This window comes from Papilio xuthus, unplaced genomic scaffold, assembly GCF_000836235.2.
Source record: "Papilio xuthus unplaced genomic scaffold, Pxut_1.1 DF827777.1, whole genome shotgun sequence".
NCBI lineage: Eukaryota > Metazoa > Arthropoda > Insecta > Lepidoptera > Papilionidae > Papilio > Papilio xuthus.
This window is the reverse complement of record NW_013530872.1, coordinates 422,206-441,049: the sequence shown is the minus strand read 5'-3', so window position 1 is coordinate 441,049 and position 18,844 is coordinate 422,206. Positions and strand designations below refer to the sequence as shown.

The 18,844-nt window shown below is 33.7% G+C and overlaps 1 protein-coding gene across 1 annotated transcript; it reads left to right on the top strand.

Annotated features, from left to right (window-relative positions):
* Nucleotides 1-190: 190 nt before the first annotated feature.
* Nucleotides 191-16,252, top strand: LOC106115696 (phospholipase B1, membrane-associated). The gene is made up of 7 exons (XM_013309151.1): nucleotides 191-361; nucleotides 12,401-12,659; nucleotides 12,748-12,917; nucleotides 14,860-15,076; nucleotides 15,301-15,446; nucleotides 15,626-15,794; nucleotides 16,023-16,252. Exons 1-7 carry the CDS (start codon nucleotides 281-283, stop codon nucleotides 16,199-16,201), a joined length of 1,221 nt encoding a protein of 406 aa, XP_013164605.1. The 5' UTR covers nucleotides 191-280; the 3' UTR covers nucleotides 16,202-16,252.
* Nucleotides 16,253-18,844: the final 2,592 nt, after the last annotated feature.

Sequence of the window (18,844 nt, the reverse complement as noted above, 5' to 3'; positions counted from 1 at the left end):
CGCGCGGCCGCGCGTGCGCTGACAGACATTTTGCCGCCAAACGCCGCACTCGTTGTTTCGTCCGAAAATAATATTTAGACATTTTTTTTAAATTACTGATACTATAGTTTTATTTTTTATTATTAAAAAAATAGGGAGGAGTAATGGTGCATTTTAATTTAGGAATTTAAATTATATTTATTACGCATTTTTCTATAAAATACGTAACAAATAACGATGAATTAAATTATTTTGGTGTAAAGTTGATGTAGTGCAGTGGTGTTTGCGTGATGTGGTCAGGATGTGGCTGGCCCTCGCTCTGCTGTTGGTCCTGACCGATGCTCTGGCATCCAATTCCAGCATCCCGACATTCGCAGATGTGGTGAGTAAATAAATACAACGACTTCGAGAACAATGGTTAATTCGCTTTATATTTATGACTAGTTATTACTAGCATTTGACAGAAATTGCCAACGTCCTCTTTCTTTATTACCTGAAGTTAATTAAAGAGAAATGCCTCGTGCTTAAGGCATTGCACGATGATTCTTTATGCATTATTAAATTAACTGAACATGTCTACTCTTAATTAATAAGCTATGTAGCCTATTCTAATGTTCGGGTACTTAAGGAGGCGAAATTTTTGACCAGTATTCACTAACTACATACGATAAAGTTTGAAATTATTATAGTATCCCTCCAAAGTATACTTTGCGAAAACTACGCAATACACCGATGAAATCATTTTTATAAAACTTATTTTCGAACACAATTACGATGTATTCCAACTACTTATATGTAAAAGTTAATTGAATTTATATTTGGGTATAGCGATGTAAATTCTTATGTAATTCCATGTTGGTCCATTTTGTTTGTGCTGTTATAATGTAACGCCATATTAAATATGCTAAAATAATAGCCGTCTAATCGTTATTTTCATCAGCATTTTGTTTTTATTAATGACGTTAAATAACGTAATGTTACGATATGCAACGCACGTCGAATTGAGAACTCGAATGTGCTTTGCAGGGAGCAGGGAAAGCTCTTCGTTTGCAACTTCAGTGAGCGCTTACAAAATACTTTGTATTTTACGCATATTTCATACGTGTTGGTAACTAAATAAATTATTATATTAAACTTTAATTATATTTATTAGCATTTTAATAGTTTACTTATGTAATTTAGAGATTTAATTATACACGACTCACTTTTAACTCAATATTTGTTCTGTGGGCCCAAGCGAACATTAGATATAAGCAAAGATTAATGTAGTTTCGTTTTTTAATATTCTCGACCTCAACAATAACGTTAAGTTCCTATACTACGACCTACCTCACTGTGCATTTTGACTGCAATAACACTTGTATTGAGACATATTTAGTCAACACGTTATCCTACTTCTTACTAATATTATAAATGCGAATGTTTAGACAGATGGATCGATGGACGGATAGATGAATGTTTGTTTGCCAGTATCTTCAGAACGGATCACAAATCTTGCAGAAATTCAGCATAGATGTAGAACATAGTCGGGAAAAACACATAGGCTACTGATGAGATATTTTTAAATCCGGTTGGATGGAGTTGCGGGCGACAGCTAGTCTTAAAAGTATTTAACTTCACAGTAGTATCCATAAGTTATGTTATTTAGCAAGGACAAAGAAATGTTGTTTATCGAGCGCCGGCGTTCAGTAAAAGTTGACGTCCCTGTACCTTCACTTACGATATATTTCACAGAATTTATTGGACTTCCTTATAGCAGGTTCGTTTTGAATAAACGACAAATATGGAAGCGTATGCCTAGGTCTAACTGATCACTCTAGATATTATCATAAATCTATTCGTAGCTAGATTTTACCGCAGTAGCATAGCATAACTAGCCGCATAATTCAAACAGGGGTAGGCAGTGAGCACGCACTTCCATTTGGCGCACTCCTGGTCTCGCCACATCTATTATACATGCATTCACGTACGTCAACATACTCATCGTTTTTAGTAACATTTTTGTATACGTATAAAAAATTAGTAACCCGGATTTCGCTAAAGATAAATGGGTTACAGTTGGGTTTTTCTCTTTAATGGACAAAGGAATGGATCTTCAGAACAAGGATATTTTCTCTTTTTATATGCAAGTAGTCTCTCCTTCTCATCCTTGCTTTAAAAGAAAAGGTTAGGAGAGGAAGAAGACGATTTGACCTGTAGAATACACTCTTATTAGCATTTCTCAATTTTGCTTTTTAAATTCATTTCATTAACGTGGACTTGTGTTCGGTAATGTGTTTTGTAATTCATTTAGTCTCATAAGTAATAATTGTACGTCGTATATTTTACATTTTTATTGAATAGTTTATTATTTAAGTGCTTTCTTACATAAACGTACATCGCGTCGTTACGGGCTTGTTATCGAATTATTGCTGGAAATTTATTGCATTGTGTGTATTTTGTTCTAACGTAACAATAAATATTCTAAAAATAAGTGAAATTTTATATTAGTAATAGTTTTTGATGAATAAATAATTTTGTTATGGCGCCATTGACATACTTTTGTGCAAATTTTCGTTTGCAATTTACTAGGAGATCATAGCGTATGAGGATTTCCGTGAAAATAAAATTAATTAAAGCAAAGAAAAAACACTTATTTTACACAAGTTTTATTATTTACAATTACTTAAGTATAGTATAAATTGTAACAAAATATTAAATGATGGCGTTTCATTCACATCTGCCCTGTAATTAAAATAGTGAAACCATTTTAATTTAAAGCAGAGCACGTATAATTAACCGGGTTACTTGAATATTCACGCATTAAGTTATTCAAACTTGAGCAATTTATATTATAATTATGTTAAATAGCACCGAAAATAAAAAGATGTAACAGCTCATTTGCAATCTTTTTTTACTGACTTCTCTATGACGATCTCTTACTCTATGACAACGGAACATACATTGCATTGTAATGGTGTACATTATTAAAAACCACTGATCTCTATAATTTGCTATATATGTATAGGTGATTGCTCGAAAATGACAAATGTTGGTGTCCGTGACAGTTAATTTTATCAATATTATTAGCTATAATCCAAATCATCGCTACAAACTGCTACCATCAACAAAGATTTTTTACGTTTTAAGCTGTATAGTAGTCATAGAGCTGATTTCTAATAAAATATTGTCATAATGTATTATATTAAATATGAATATTACAATTGTTGTGTTTTAAGGCACGGCTGCGTAATTCACGATATGTGTCAGTTGTCGAAATGTTGTCGCAACTCACTGCGGCCGTGGAAAGTTTTTAAATAAGATCACAGGTGAATCATTGGTGGTATAATGTGAAGTAATAGAATCTGCCGAATGACTTTTTAAGCAATTAATCTTCAATATAAACACCTTGGTCTCATTTAATAGTCAGACATAAGTCACGGTGGTTTTCAAAAGTTTGACGCTTTTAAAAACCTAATCAAATAACTGTGTTTATTCTACACGTTCATGCACTAACCGTGGGCTTCTGACATCATAATCTCTGTGTAATATCATCATTCCTGTCTTCTATATCGTTATTTTTGACGAAACAAATATAACGATATGTTTTAAACGGGGATTATGAACTGGGAAACCCATGGTGAGCGTGACATAATTTTTACAAGGATATTAGCGTACCTCTGGAAAATACTTTTCTTAATAAATTCTTAACCTGTAGTGTAGTTATAACATTTTGGGTTTTGTATTAACGATGTTTTGGTTAGATGTGTAGTAGTTTATCCATTATACCTACTGAAAGATATAATATTTATTAGTAAGAGCTTATTAAAGCATATAAGCACTAGACGCTTCAATAACCGGTGTTACAGTTACGTGATTTTTATGTTTACAATGTCTCAATGCCGGACCAGACGCAATATATGCGTCATACTTATTTTGTTCATTGAAAGGTCTTTCACGTGACAATATGTCAGTTGCTAAATCAAAAACTTAATTGTGATATCACAGGAGGATAGTGTTACGTTTTATCCACACTATTGTATTTGATAATATTTACTGCATTAGTAAATGCGATGAAATCTCAGAATGATTTGTATTTTTGTATGTAACGAATAAACTCAAAAACTACTTAGCTGGTTTTAAAAAGCGCGCAATTAAAAAAACTAAATGAGTAGCCTATGTGTTCTTCCAGACAATGTTCTACGTCTGTGCCAAATTTCATCAAGATCTGTTCAGACGTTCCGGAGATACTATCAAACAAACATTCATCCATCCATTTAAACATTCGCATTTATAATATTGGTATGATTACTATGATGATTACTTTAGTATACACGAGTATAATAGTATAAAACCCACACTAAGCTACTTTTTAAGTAACACCTAACTTTTTGCGGTAGTTAAGAGTCAATACGCACTATTGGCCTAATCGAAGTATCTGTAAAGGTGTCACAATATATATTAAACAGTGAGCAAACATTATGATCATTGCATTGCAAGCATTCAGCATGTATTTATATGTTTAGCAAACTGGTGTTTAGTAATTTTATACTCTATTTGCAGTACAACAAAGTTCATTATGCTGTTCTTTCTTAGTATAAGCCTTCAAAGCTATTCAGTTATTTTATACAAACTTTTTTTAGATTCGGATTATTATATTGTTCTATTGTAAAATACCTTATTCATATATGGTTTCTAAATATAACATATAATCTATTTTTGAAAATGTATAAACGCCTTTACTATTTGATCTGTAATTAGACAAGTTTTTGATTGTTTTTGCATGTGTGCTATAAGTTTCAGAAATTCATTAGCAATGGAAAGTTTTCGCTAATCGGTTTGCGTTATATCATTGGGCAAGTTTATGTCACCGGCAAATCGCGTACCCCGTCCGTCTAGAACTCGCCTCGACAAACCACAAAGATTCGCCGAATCCGACCAATTTAGTCACAAACAATTGTTCGCGACGTTGAAAAAAATACGTAGCATTATTCAGCTACCTTCCAGTCTAAGTCCCGTCAAAATTGTGCGAGCAATTTGTAAATAATTGGAAATATGAATAGATGAATGATAGAATGAAAATTAACATGTTTTATTTCGACAATTTGTAAAGATGACATTTCATTGGAGATCCGTGGTCGTCAGTATCCGTAATCCTTTATTGCACAAAAAATAATACCGTTGAATCAATTCATTCGATATGCAATTTGCCGATGGTTTACCATTGCCTGGACAAATTACAAACGGACGACGTACACGATTTGCTGGCGACTTTTATAAAGTTAGTGGGCGCAGTGCGGACAAGGAGCCTTGACTTTATTAGATGGATTATACTTCATTTTGTTGCAATCCCTGCTTTCTACTCTTGTGTACATATGGTTACAGTTGTTCAATTAATAAATTCGTTTGGCAATTAGACTTTATCGCATGTAATATCTAATTGCTTAACCGTCTTTCGAGATTCTTTGATTCACTTTCGTAAAAAAAAAATAATCATCGTTAGCTTGGAGACGCTCGAGCTCACCCTAAGTTAGGTTATGTTAGGTTAGTTAATACTTCGGCCTTATTTAATCATTCTGCCCTAGTAAAGATTGGTTGAGTTCACTCATATCTCTGAATATCTTAACCAATACCGCTTTAGTTTGCATCACAATATTTTCCGTCAACGTAAACGTCGTCATCGTCGAACGTCGGATAAATGTGTTGTATAAATTTCGAAAATCGAATAACACATTGGTACATGGCGGGGATCTTAACCGGTCCTGTAGACACGTCTGATACCACTGCACAACGCTCACTAAAATTATAAATAATAAAAAGAAATGTAACGTGCATAAAAGTGTATGCCATGTTTTATAGTTGTGCAAGTGTACTGTACTGGCCACGTGTAAACATCTTTATCAGATCTATGCAAATGTTCCTTATTTGTGCCGGCCCTAAGGTTAATGTATATGGAAACATTTTTGGAGATAAGCGGAATGTTTTCAACATTTAAATTCCGTGATTTGCATTAAATTTATATACGTCTATTTGTAAATCTTGTGAAACAGTGCGGATATACACACATATTTAGCATTAAATATACTGAACTCACGTCAAATTTCAGTCAAACTTGGTCGGACCATTTCGGAGATTACCTGAAACATACCTAGCCTTCCGGACTTTGCTATTTCGTTATTAGCAACTCCAATACATCATATGTACGAAATATTTTTTCTCGATATTACATATAAACACTTCAATTTTCTCAATATATTTATATAAAAAGTTACTTATACATAACTAAGGTGTTACAATATAAACTCAACTTATAATAAAGTATCATGTTATCAGTATGATATCTTTATTGCGACCAGATGGTCTAATAAAATGCCTGATCGATAGTTTAGAGACAATTTATAGCTATTCGTAAGTAATTACTTTGACATAGAAAAAAATATAAAAGTGAGAGTTGAGATGGAATAACTAAAGTTACTAATCTATTATTCACTTAACTAATCTTTAAAATTAATAATATAATTTACAATAACATTTCTGATCTTACTAATATTATAAATACGTATGTTTGGAATAATGGATGGATAGATGTTTGTTTGGCATAGACGTAGAACATAGAGTAACACATAGAGTACTAATTGAGTTTTTTTTAATTTCCATGCTGACGGAGTTGCTGGCAACACTAGGTACAAATAAATCAAAAGTCAAATTTGTAGCATCATATAGTTTCACTTCCTTTTTATTACATTGGGACTTCATTTATAATACTTATAAAAATTATTGAAATATCGAATTTATAGCTTACGAAAGTTTACCATAGCCCAGAGGTGATACGGATCTCTAATTTACGTTAGTAAATTTCAATCGAGCGTAATTACTATTTACAGTTAAAGCTATATTTATAGCTGTGTGAAATTTCACTAGGCCTTAATTTTCATACCACGCCCACGCTTAATTTTGTAATTTTTATTACAAGAAAACTGAGAGTTTTTATTTCAAATCAAAATAATGTTTGTTGAAAATATCTGGTACATGTAAAAGTTTGATTTAAAAACTCTATCTTACTTCTTCTATATATATAAAAGAAAGTCGTGTTAGTTACACTATTTATAACTCAAGAACGGCTTTACCGATATGGTTGAAAATTGATGTGGAGGTAGCTTAGAGCCAGGAGACGGACATAGGATACTATTTATTCATTCTTTTTCGAAGTTATGCCATGAAGGGCTGCTTTTTATTTAACTTACTAATATTATAAATGCGAATGTTTAGATGGGTGGATATATGTTTTAAGGTATTCAGAACGGCTGTATCAATTTCGCTGAAATTTGACATAGATGTAGAACATAGTCTGGAAGAACACATAAGCTACTTATTAAGTTTGTTGTTTTATGTTTTTAACAAAATTATATTTGCACTATTATTTAACGAATTGATTATAAATGAAATAGGGTCAGTCTGATCAGAGTATAGCATACAAACACATACAGACCGCTTTTAAAATCTTTATGCAATTGTTTTTGCTCAAGTGAGTTCATTGCCCTTGTTATTGGAGTACTTGAGTACTTATTGAAGTCGTATAAAATATATAAGTTTGTCTTACGACAAGTAAACCTCTGCTCTTGCTATGATATATATTTTTTACTCTTACTTTAATTTTTTTTTCATGACATGAACGTTTAATTTGACACTGGTCAAGAAGGGCATGTAAGTAAGTCTTGTAACTTCTTATACTAAACGACTTTAGTATATCATGGATCTTGTATTTTTTGACGTAGCCAGAGGCGCGCTTATAAGCTTTTGTATTTAATTTATGCCCGCCATATCACATAAGATTGTCAGTCTGTATACAGTCTGTGTGTACAGGAAGGCTCATTTCTCCTAACGTACTCGTGGATGTGGACAGCATTTTTTCGCCGGCCCAATGATCTGACACAACCTGACACTTACGCAATATATCTTATCTCTTTCTCACGGAATACACAGATTTCGTAATTATTAACGATCTCTAAACTGTATATATTTGATAGTTACGCCTATCTATTTATTTATAGTTACATTTGAAAAATCTTAGATATTCGGTTAATCCGGATTATACGAATAGTCGTATCGGTAGACCTATTTAATTGAATAACGATATTAGGGTTATAATGCGGTAAAAACGTAGAGTTTCGTAGCGTTGCATAAACTAGACAAATAAGTAGTAAAAATAAAAAACTTTATTTTTGCTTATAAGTTTCTTTTGGAAGGTTATGTACTGTAATCTTTTATTTTATCATCCTCTATCTCTATGTAACTCTTTCGGAGCCTTTACATAAAGACAACGCCACTAATTTGCTTTTATGCATGAATACGCATAAAAATATAATAAGCTACAGCTGTTGTCAGTTATAACTAAGTGCTTGCTAATGGTCGTTAGCCAAAAGTGCCAAAAGTATGTTCGTATAAACTCGAAAGTCAAATCGTGACCTCATAACTTAGTTACATTTATTAGTTTGCTCTTTCTCCACTAAAATAAAACACGCTAAGCAGTGTTTAGTTCAACACATTGCAATATTAGAATGTGCGAGAGTAACAGATTATTGTTTCAATGTTCACAAAGGTCAATAGATCAGATGTTACGAAGCGGGTGTTTATATTGCATTATTCACCATAACTTTTTTATTGCCTCACTAAATGCCGAAATGTGTTGCGCCTTAAGTATTAACATTTAAATTATTCAACATTTCAATATTTCTTCAGCTGGACATAAAGTCTCTCAACGTTTGTCAATCTCATAAAATTATATGTGGTGTCGTGGTGGGCACAATAAAAGATTTTTTTCCGCAATTTATTATTTTATTCTCTATTTTAATGTTTCTTATTATTTAAACGCGTCCTGTCTAGCTGTCTTTCCGCTCGACTATATCTCTCCCTTTTTCTCTCAAACATCCATCTCCTTTTATCCAATCAGCCGTACATGCCTCTCAATCTTATTCATCTATCATTGTTTTACGTTCGGAAACCACAGACCTACATATATATATTCTTAAATCGGTAAAGGTAAATTATTGGGAGTGTTCTATATACTTAACTAAGAGGGTTAGACAAGGTGCATCGCGATTCTATAACGAACTTAAAAAATGTATGGAACTGATAATAACTTTCGATAAGTCACGTGATTGTCGCGCGTCAGTTCCAAACAATTTTGAAGTTTGCTATAGAATCGTTTCAAAGCGAATTGCATTTTGCCTAAGTAATAAACTCATAACTGCAGGAAATACAAAAAATGGAAGAAGAAATTGACCGTATTTTTCTGCTAGCGACAAGGGAAATATTTAAGATGCTATAATTTTAATTTTTTTGTATGATAGATTGCACAACTACTAAGCTGTTTTTAATACACATTTTAAATGTGAATATTTCATTTAAACTCTCCAAATGACATAATCACCTAGTGTATACCATTTGGGGGCTCTAAATCAATGAACTAAAAATTATTTTAATCATAATTATTCACCGTTTTAAATTTTAAAATAATACGTTATCCAACAGACGTGTCGAAAAGGTTTTCGCGTAAAAATTCTTACGGAACGGATTTTAAATTATTATAAATTGTATAAAGGTTGTCGACTTCTGTAAATACCAGTTATGTAAAAGTTTAATTGAACCACGTCACTGCATGTTTCAAAAACTTACTGTGATCAATTATTTCGGGGGTCACTGAACTCTCGGCTTATGGAATTTTACTGTTTGTTTTTATACTGTGATGGCGTCTGTTAAATTATTTCCGTCTTTGCTCTATAGAAGTAACTTTTAAGTCAAAGGTTAATTAATAATCCCGTATGTTGTCACGTATTTAAATCTTATCCGAAGTAGAGTTCAGAATGTTAATTGATTTTAAGAAAATAATTCATCTAATATTATAAACACTGGCAACTAATGATTTACATAATCTAGGAATGTGACGTTTAGAAATTTAAGTCTTTGTTTATGGTTAAAAATTGTAGTCAATAGCTTTTTTTTTAAAAAACCATCACCAATCGTTTAAAATTAATTCACGCCAAAAAAATATTTAAACAAAATTTTTTTTCCCATACAAAGCTAAAACGATTAAATTACTGTCATTTAATTAAAACAATTTAATATTTTTATAATAATTATTATAATTAATAGACATTTTGCATAAGAAATGTTTATTTTTTCTGTTAAAACGTGACATCCCTATTTCTGATCAATGATTCGATGACCGGAACCTGTCTCCAGCTGTTGATTGATATAGACACACGTAATGACAGCGACTAAGTACGTGACGTGTCGTGTCGTGACGTACAGTGACGTATCGTGTTGGTAATGGAGACGGATACGTTTTGATATGCTGTTTCAATAATGTAATGTTATGTAATGGTTGTTAGTTATATTTTTACTAACTCTTTTACTTTTGTATATAAAGGGAAGTCAATATTGTGTTCAATAATTTGTATAATACAAAAAATTTATTAAGTTTACAATTGTAAGCAATTGCTAAAGATAAATTCCCGCGTAATTTTCTCGTATGACATGTATTGTTCAAATTCAATAGTTTATTGTCTTTAAAATTGCTATTTACCATTGTCTGGTTTATTTCATAACCAATAATCGTTGTAACCTTACGAACCTTAAAGTTTTTATTCATATCTTGCCGACAGCAAACGACGACATTATTTTTACCTTTTCAACATCGCGAATTATTTTCTACCTCGTATCTGTAAAGTGTAACTGCACTAATTTTAAAAACAAATTGCCTTTAATACATTGCTGCTTATGCATACAAATGTTCAAATTTACTTTTCATGTCTGCAGCAATGTATCAGTAAATAAGCTTTCTCATCACCAATTTAAGTGGCGAAGAATTGACGTAACGTACGTGACAATGTGCCCGTTGGATTGTAGAGGGCGCTAGAGTGCTTTCGTGCTAGAAATACAAAGTACCACTTCTCGTCCTTTTTAAGTATGCTGATGACATTGAGTAATAGGGACATGTTTGTCAGTAATTAGGTAATACTTATGTGTAAAGAATTACCGATTAAATAAGTTTATTTTGATCTTTTCCTTTTATTACGGTAATACAATTAACACGACATTTATTAACATTAATAAGCGTGTTCTTTATACATTTATTAGTAAGTATATGGAATGATAAAATTAGGTTTAATATTCACTTTAAAGTAGCAAACATAGCGCAATGAACTGATATATTTCCCCTAGAAGTTGACCACGTCATAACAAGAAAGGTCTTAAAATTTATCTATGATTTATTGACCCCAACCTGCATGTTTAGTGGTCACGTTTATCCGCGTGTCGAGTGTACTAAGCAGCCAAAAACACATCGACAAGGTCTAGTTGGCCATTAGTACACTTGAATCGGTCGTGTGCTATTTTCTCTGGTCATAGTGTACGCGGCTCGCGTTTGTAACGCATTGTCCTAGATGGCATCGTTATACTGAATTTAAATATTATGATGTAATCAGAACGATGAGAGAATCATTTATGTTTTATATACATTGTTAATTTTTAATTGTTCATAGTACAATTTGCTTTTTTATTACGCAACTAGCGTTTGCCCGCGATACCGTCCTCACGGAATTTATAAACTTAGCAAATAATCTATGAGTTCTTCATGATTATGTTCTATATGTGACTTAGACCCTTGAGCCGTTCTGGAGATACCTTCTATGATCCATTCATCCATCCATCTTATCTTTTGTATTTATAAGTGATATTAAAATGATGTTTTACATTTTTTAGGGTTCCGTACCTCATAGGAAAAAAACGGAACCCTTATAGGATCACTTTGTTTAATGACAGAAAGAGGATTATAGGTTAGGTTATTTTTCCTTTTACGGTTAAAATAACGAATTAAATGCAATAAAAAAAGATTAATATTGATGTAAACAGACAATTATAGTTCATCCAAATATTATGATTGTGCATTGATTGACATAACTTCAATGGTTCTGAACTTTGATCACAGTCTTACAATATACAAATCGTAAAGCTTTTATTAGTCGTTTTACAACGTCGTAAACAAACCAGTAACGACGCATTGTGTACACGCCTTTATATAATATCGAACTTGTGTAGACGTGCCTTACAATGGTTATATTAGGTCTTAGTGTTTGTGGTAATGGTCGGTACAAATGTGTTTTGTGTTCCACTGTACACACGTGACTCGATGCTTAATGTAACTGATAGTACAGAACACCTTATATGGAAAACGTTTCTTAAGCACTAACTGTTACGAATCGTGTATTTTGTCGTTGAGTATACTTAAGTTCCCTTTAGAAATACTGACCATAGACATCATGAAGTAAACACCTAAAAATATCTATGCTAAGTACTTTATTGTTACTTAAGTATTATTTTAAAATCTTTGGAGTAAAATCTGCCTGATTGATTACAATTTAACTATATAATCTTATCTTAGTGGCAGTCAATCCAGTACCTGCCTCGCAAGTCGAACGTACGTCGCCAGCGCGCCATCCCGGCTAGCACGCCGTTCCCGTGCGAAGACTCGCTAGCGTGGGGACGCAGTCGGCAGCGGCCGCGCTCCGTTCACCGCCTGCGCCCCGGGGACATCGATGTAGTCGCCGCCATCGGGGATTCCCTCGTCGCTGGCAGCGGAGCCCTAGAGGAGTTCGCGCTTGGTGCTATCGTTGAGTACAGAGGCGTGTCCTGGTGTGCAGGTAACACTCAGATTTCAGACACAGTGTCGTCACATAGTGATTATTTGTTTTTATCAATGTACACATCCAATATGCTTTATCATTCCAGGGGGAGACAGCACGTGGCGCGAGTTCCTGACGCTCCCCAATATCCTAAAGGAATATAACCCTGGGCTACGCGGCTACGCCACTGGCACAGGCGAGTGGCTGGCTCGTAATTCGCGTTTCAATGTCGCCTTCCCTGTTGCTTCCGACGAGGATGCCTATAAGCAGGCTAAAGTAAGTGTTGAATAAACTATCAAGCAGAGAAAAGAAAAATATTATTCGATAGAATAGAGTCGCGAGTCTCAAAACTCGAAGACAAATGTCTTGCATCAGTTCAATCAGTTCATCAGTCAAACTTGTTTGCATCAGTTCAATCAGTTCATCAGTCAAACTTGTTTGCATCAGTTCAATCAGTTCATCAGTCAAACTTGTTTGCATCAGTTCAATCAGTTCATCAGTCAAACTTGTTTGCATCAGTTCAATGTCTCTTTCTTAGTATTATATTAGAGTATTTCATTGACTTATAATGTAGTAGTCAAAATTGCGCTTTCTAATTGCACTGTTCATAAGTAGCATTAGTTGCAGGATGGATTTGATTTCGTCATATCGTCGTTGTAAATGTCGATCTTCAATGCCGATATCTATACGTTGTAACATTAGCTAAATTACATGTATATCCTACAGACAAACCAAATAAAAACTACTACGTGTAAATCCTGTTGTTGAAATGTTTTTGACTTACATTTTTATCGTGTTTAAGGAAGTAGGTGTTTAATTAAAGCAATTTTGTAATAGAACAATTTACAATTATTTTGCTAGCTGTACACTTTAGTTCTGGGTGACGTCACATGGTTATTAATTTGACAAAGACCTATTTCTCTCGGGTAATTTTATTTAAAACAAATCAAAGCATGGAACTGTATTTCTTTTTGCCAATAGCACGGAATAAATAAAATCTTTATTTAAAAGAGAACTTAATAGTAAAATCCAGAATGTTTGTTTTTTGTGTTGTAATAAATATTTTGAAAGTAACAGAGTACAAGTCTGTCCGGGAGTGCGGCCCCAGACGTTGTTTACTGCGGCCCTCAAGCCGTGACGTCACATCCTTCACGCGGCTTTCTCTCGCGTTCCCCATAACCTAAACTAGTTAGTTTAACAAAAACACCGTGTACAAGATAAATACATTACGAACGTAATCATCGTGTTGCTATGACACGGATTCTTACTCCGAGTACGTAAAGTTATACTAAAGTTTTCGTTCCATGTCCTGTTGTACCACAGATAATGAAAACAAAGAGTGGTTGTCAACTACTGAAAATAATTACAACTGCATGTTGCCATCTCACTCACTCTCCTTTAAAAGACAGAGATAGCAATATGTTGTATAAAGTTGCATGTTTTTAGGTTCACTGATGCGAAACATGAAGACATTTACTCTTCTTTCACTTTATGATTTTGTGTATGAAGTTCCAAGGATGATTTCAAACTTATAATTGAATATCAGGAATGTTTGATCACTATGGTTTTCGTTCCAACAGCGTTACCAACATAGTGAAGAGATACCAAAATGTCTGCATAAAACATATCGTCATCCATCATAGAGATGATACTATTTTTACACGGATATTTGGTTTCAGAAACCCACAGTTATTCATGTTAAACCTGTAAGTGGGTAATTGCACGTATCATATAATAGCTTATTAAATCTGACCTCACGCTTAATTTTTGAAGCGTGAATAAAATTTTCCAAACACATTACAATTCGTGACGCAAGTCGAAGACACAGTTGCAGAAAATCGACAGATACACGAAAAAAATATAAAACATGGCATTAAATGTTTATTAAATTTTTAAACATTATTAAAATTAAATTTACAATTTTCAATTTCAATTTGTTATAAAGAATAATGTAAAAATTTTAAGAAAAAAATATTCAACCAACAGTCAACGTCTCTACCACTGTTAAGTACATAATCTTAAAAACATCCAAAGTCCCATATTCTTTTAACATGGCGAACAGAATCAGGACGCGAGGATGTCGCGTCGCACGCTTTTTGCGAGTTTGTCTTCTATAGCCACCTTATTATAACAAACATGAGGCATAATTTACCATACCAAGCATTGATTTAACGATTTTTGAGGTAAAAGAGGGCCTCAAGTAGTCTTCAACTTGCAGATCCTGGTGGCTCGGATGCGAGCGTCACCCGACATCGATATGGAGAGAGACTGGAAGATGGTTACAGTGTTCATCGGCGCCAATGATTTGTGTTCGGCGTCCTGCTTATCGCCCGTGGCGTGGTCGCCCGCCGCACATGCTCGCAAGCTTGCGCGCGCGCTTGACTATTTCTACGACCATCTACCCAGGACCATTGTCAATCTTATTCCTGTATTAGGTGAGGCGACTGACCTTTATATTTAGGATACTTGATTCAGTTATTATTTTTTGTAGAGCTAATATAATTAATGAAACTGATCCCCGAATTTTCCATTGACTTTTTACAAAATGACTGCAATCAGTTTTTCGTCATAATTTTGACGGAAGCATTGTTTCAATTGTCTTCTTTGAGTTTTGCTTAGATACTTATGTGTGTGCGTGTGTGTGTGTGTGTGCGTGCAGACGTGTCTGTGTCTGTGCGCGTGGTGCGGCCGCTGATGTGCCGGCTGATGCACTCGCTGTTCTGCACGTGCTTCCACCGCGGCGGCGGCGAGCTGGCGGACCTCGTGCACATGGCCAGGCTCTACCAGAAGGCTGAAGTCGCACTGGTCAGTTAACACATTTAAATATCCTCACTACACATTTGTACACAACACCACCCTCGGCCTACAGAACCGGCGTTACTATTACCGTATCTTTTCTGGTCAATTTAATATCTAGCTTTAAGGTAACCTTGCCACTGCATATAGAACTTTATCTATCTATAGTTACGGTTGATATTATTCAGGTGGAGAGCGGTCGTTACGATGGTCGCGAGGACTTCACGGTGGTGGTGCAGCCATTCATGCGACTGTTCAACGCCCCGCCCGCACCCCGACACCCCCTCCCCCTCGTCATACATCGCTCATACATCACACACGACTGCTTCCACTTCTCACAGAAAGGACACGCACTCGGTAAGTCATTATTGGATTTACGAAACCTGAAACGGCACTCGTCTAATAGTTTTATAATTTTTTAATACAGTCCAAGCTCAGGTTAACAATTTTGTCTGCAACATACGTAACATAACATAGTTTCTTTCTAAACAAAAGGTGTACCCCCCTGTAGCTTTTTGTCTAGTCATGATTAGTAGATAGATCTAGTCAGATACATATAATTAAACTCTTATCCATGTATCTCAGCTGCGAACCTGTTGTGGAACAATCTGCTGGAGCCAGTGGGCAATAAGTCTGACAACGTGCCGCCAGTCCTGCTCAAGTCTTTCCGCTGTCCAACACCACAGGCGCCCTTCTTCTTCACAGCGAACAACTCCCGCACCTTCCTCCTCACAGGGAGACAGGACGGCGCTGATCTTTTATGACATCAAAACATTTTTGTTGAAAGATAAATAATTGATATTAACGCCATCTAGTTTAAATTAGGAAAATTTAATTCGGAATTACTTTCATTAATTAATTTAACTTTTATTAAATGTATATAATTAATTATGTTTTCTCACAAATTATAAAAGTATCCTTGTTAAGAAAATTATTTCAACAGAGTAGACCGAAAGATACATTGCTTTTGTTATTGATAAAAAGATTAAAAAAAATAATACACAAGTTCCCGCTCTTACTCTGAAAACGTTTATGAGCTTATTAAATTAAGATATAATTGTTAGTAAATATTATATACTAATATATAATTTAGTTTAATTTTCAAAATAGTATTTAAAGTTTACCAAATACTGAATATAGTTTAGTTAAAATTTCAAGAAAAAGCGCCATCACGAAGACACGCGCCTTCGTGACGTCATTCACAACATGTGTCAAGTGTGACATTTGTTGGTGTACATTACGTCCACTAGGAGCGCTGCAATCATTATGTCGATGTTAGATAAACGTCTTCCCGAATATTGGTAGTCGACTCTCTGAATGAATGTATGTTTGGCTGTTGAATGTCGAAATCATAAATTGCTCAATTTACTAGTCTTAACTCTATTAGAAAATCTCGTACCGCGCTTCGACCCTATCATTTGGTCCAATCCATTTTGTTATTTTTGTAAATTTTATTTAAAACAGCATATTTTAGTATGTAATAGGGAAATACCTCATTATTATTAAGGGTTATTTTTTAAAACAATAAAACCCAAATTTTACAAAATGTTATATTATTTAATGGTATAATTTCTAAAAAAAAAATTTTGCATGATGTCTAATTTTGGATATTTTGTTAATTTTCTATTAAGGTACCATTAATTAATAAAATCCCTAGTTTTATTAGTGCCATTAATAATTGTTATCAAATTTGAACAAACTGTGACGTTATGTATTTTTGGTTAATAAATTTATTGCATTTTATATTTGTTTTACTTTTACGCGTTGCCAACCACTAGAGCTATGTTTAGTCGACATGCAAATTAACATAACAGCTTTAATATAACAGTTAAAAATTATATACCACAGTGATATAATTTTTTTAAATATATTTCATTTCAGACGCTTCACTTAACCGACTCCTGTTGAAAATGAATAGCATAAATGTGTTTACGCCTTTTTTGTGGAAATGAAAAAGGCGTAAACATAATAATGTCATATTTTTTTAAGCGTTGCAGCCGGATTTATTTTTCATTATAATTGAACATTTATACACTTTTGTACAAATTAATTTGAATAAAACTGTTGTAATGTTAATGTTTAGTATTTGAAATGGTTGCTTAATTCAAAAATCATCACACTCAACTTTTAAAGTGATCAATCATATACGATAGATGTCGCTATTATCTTCGCGTGAGTAAAGACACGGTCGCGCTCCTTGTTCGTATCGGGATAGCATTTGGATGTTTTTGTCTACATACATACGACATACCAGTCAAACAATGCGATGTGATTTCACGGCTCGTTTGCCGCGCCCGAGCCGAGCCCATGTCTGGATGAGCTATGATCTATTTCAATAACATTTAAACAAATATAGTCGATGATATTAAAAAGATCACAATGGAAAAAAACATCTTAAAATCTCCATTTATTGAAAAAAAAGAAAGAAAACATTTATTACCACAAATAAAGTATAGGCACAAAATAATATCGCGAAGTTTGTTAGATTTTCAAAAAAAAATAAACACCCTAGTAATTTTTCTCTTAAGTGCAAAACAAAAAATTTCTACATTCACACAGTTGTTATGTTATGTTGTTATGTTTCACATACATAGTTGTTATAATCACTAATGTGGCCTTGTGCTTTTTCTCTATATATGGTATTTAATCTTACGCTGACTTTTTTAAAACGAGAACTGATCTGAATGTAATTTACTAAAGTGACAAAGAGAGAAAGCGACGAAGGGAATACCTAGTTACGATACCGTTTGTTATGGTAATATCACTATTGCCTACTATATTAATATCTAATTCCAAATTTTCCAACTTTCATTCAGCTTTTAAAATGAACACCGAAAGATATATTTTGAAAGCATCGATGGAATGAATGAAGATATAAAGTAAGGGCAAAACCTAAAAGGGAAAAAACAATATCAGTATGTATTTAACACTTGCAGTACTAAAACTGAATATTAATTACACAAAGTAAAATAGTTTTGTGCTAAATATAAAACCATTTCAATCGACCTAAACAAACTGTAATTAGATGAATCATAGAAAATAACATCCAGCAGAAATATAACATCTATTGCTATAGTTTTAAAAGATATAATCGCTTGAATAATAAGCCATATGGTCTTTCTAATTAGGTATAGTAATGTCTACAGTCCGCATATGGCTGCTGGCGGCGCTCCTCAAGTGCAAGGAACCAATTGCCTTCAATTGCTTTGCAGACTGATCGCTGATAATCCATTGTTATCCAATCAGATGAGTAAAGACGAAACAAATATTGTATACGCCAAATACATGTTACACTCTGTTAGTTTATTTCTTAAATTACTAGACTATGCATTCGACTAAATATTAGTATCGCTTGTGATCATTATAAATGCGAATGTTTAGATGGTTGGATGAATGTTGGTTTGAAG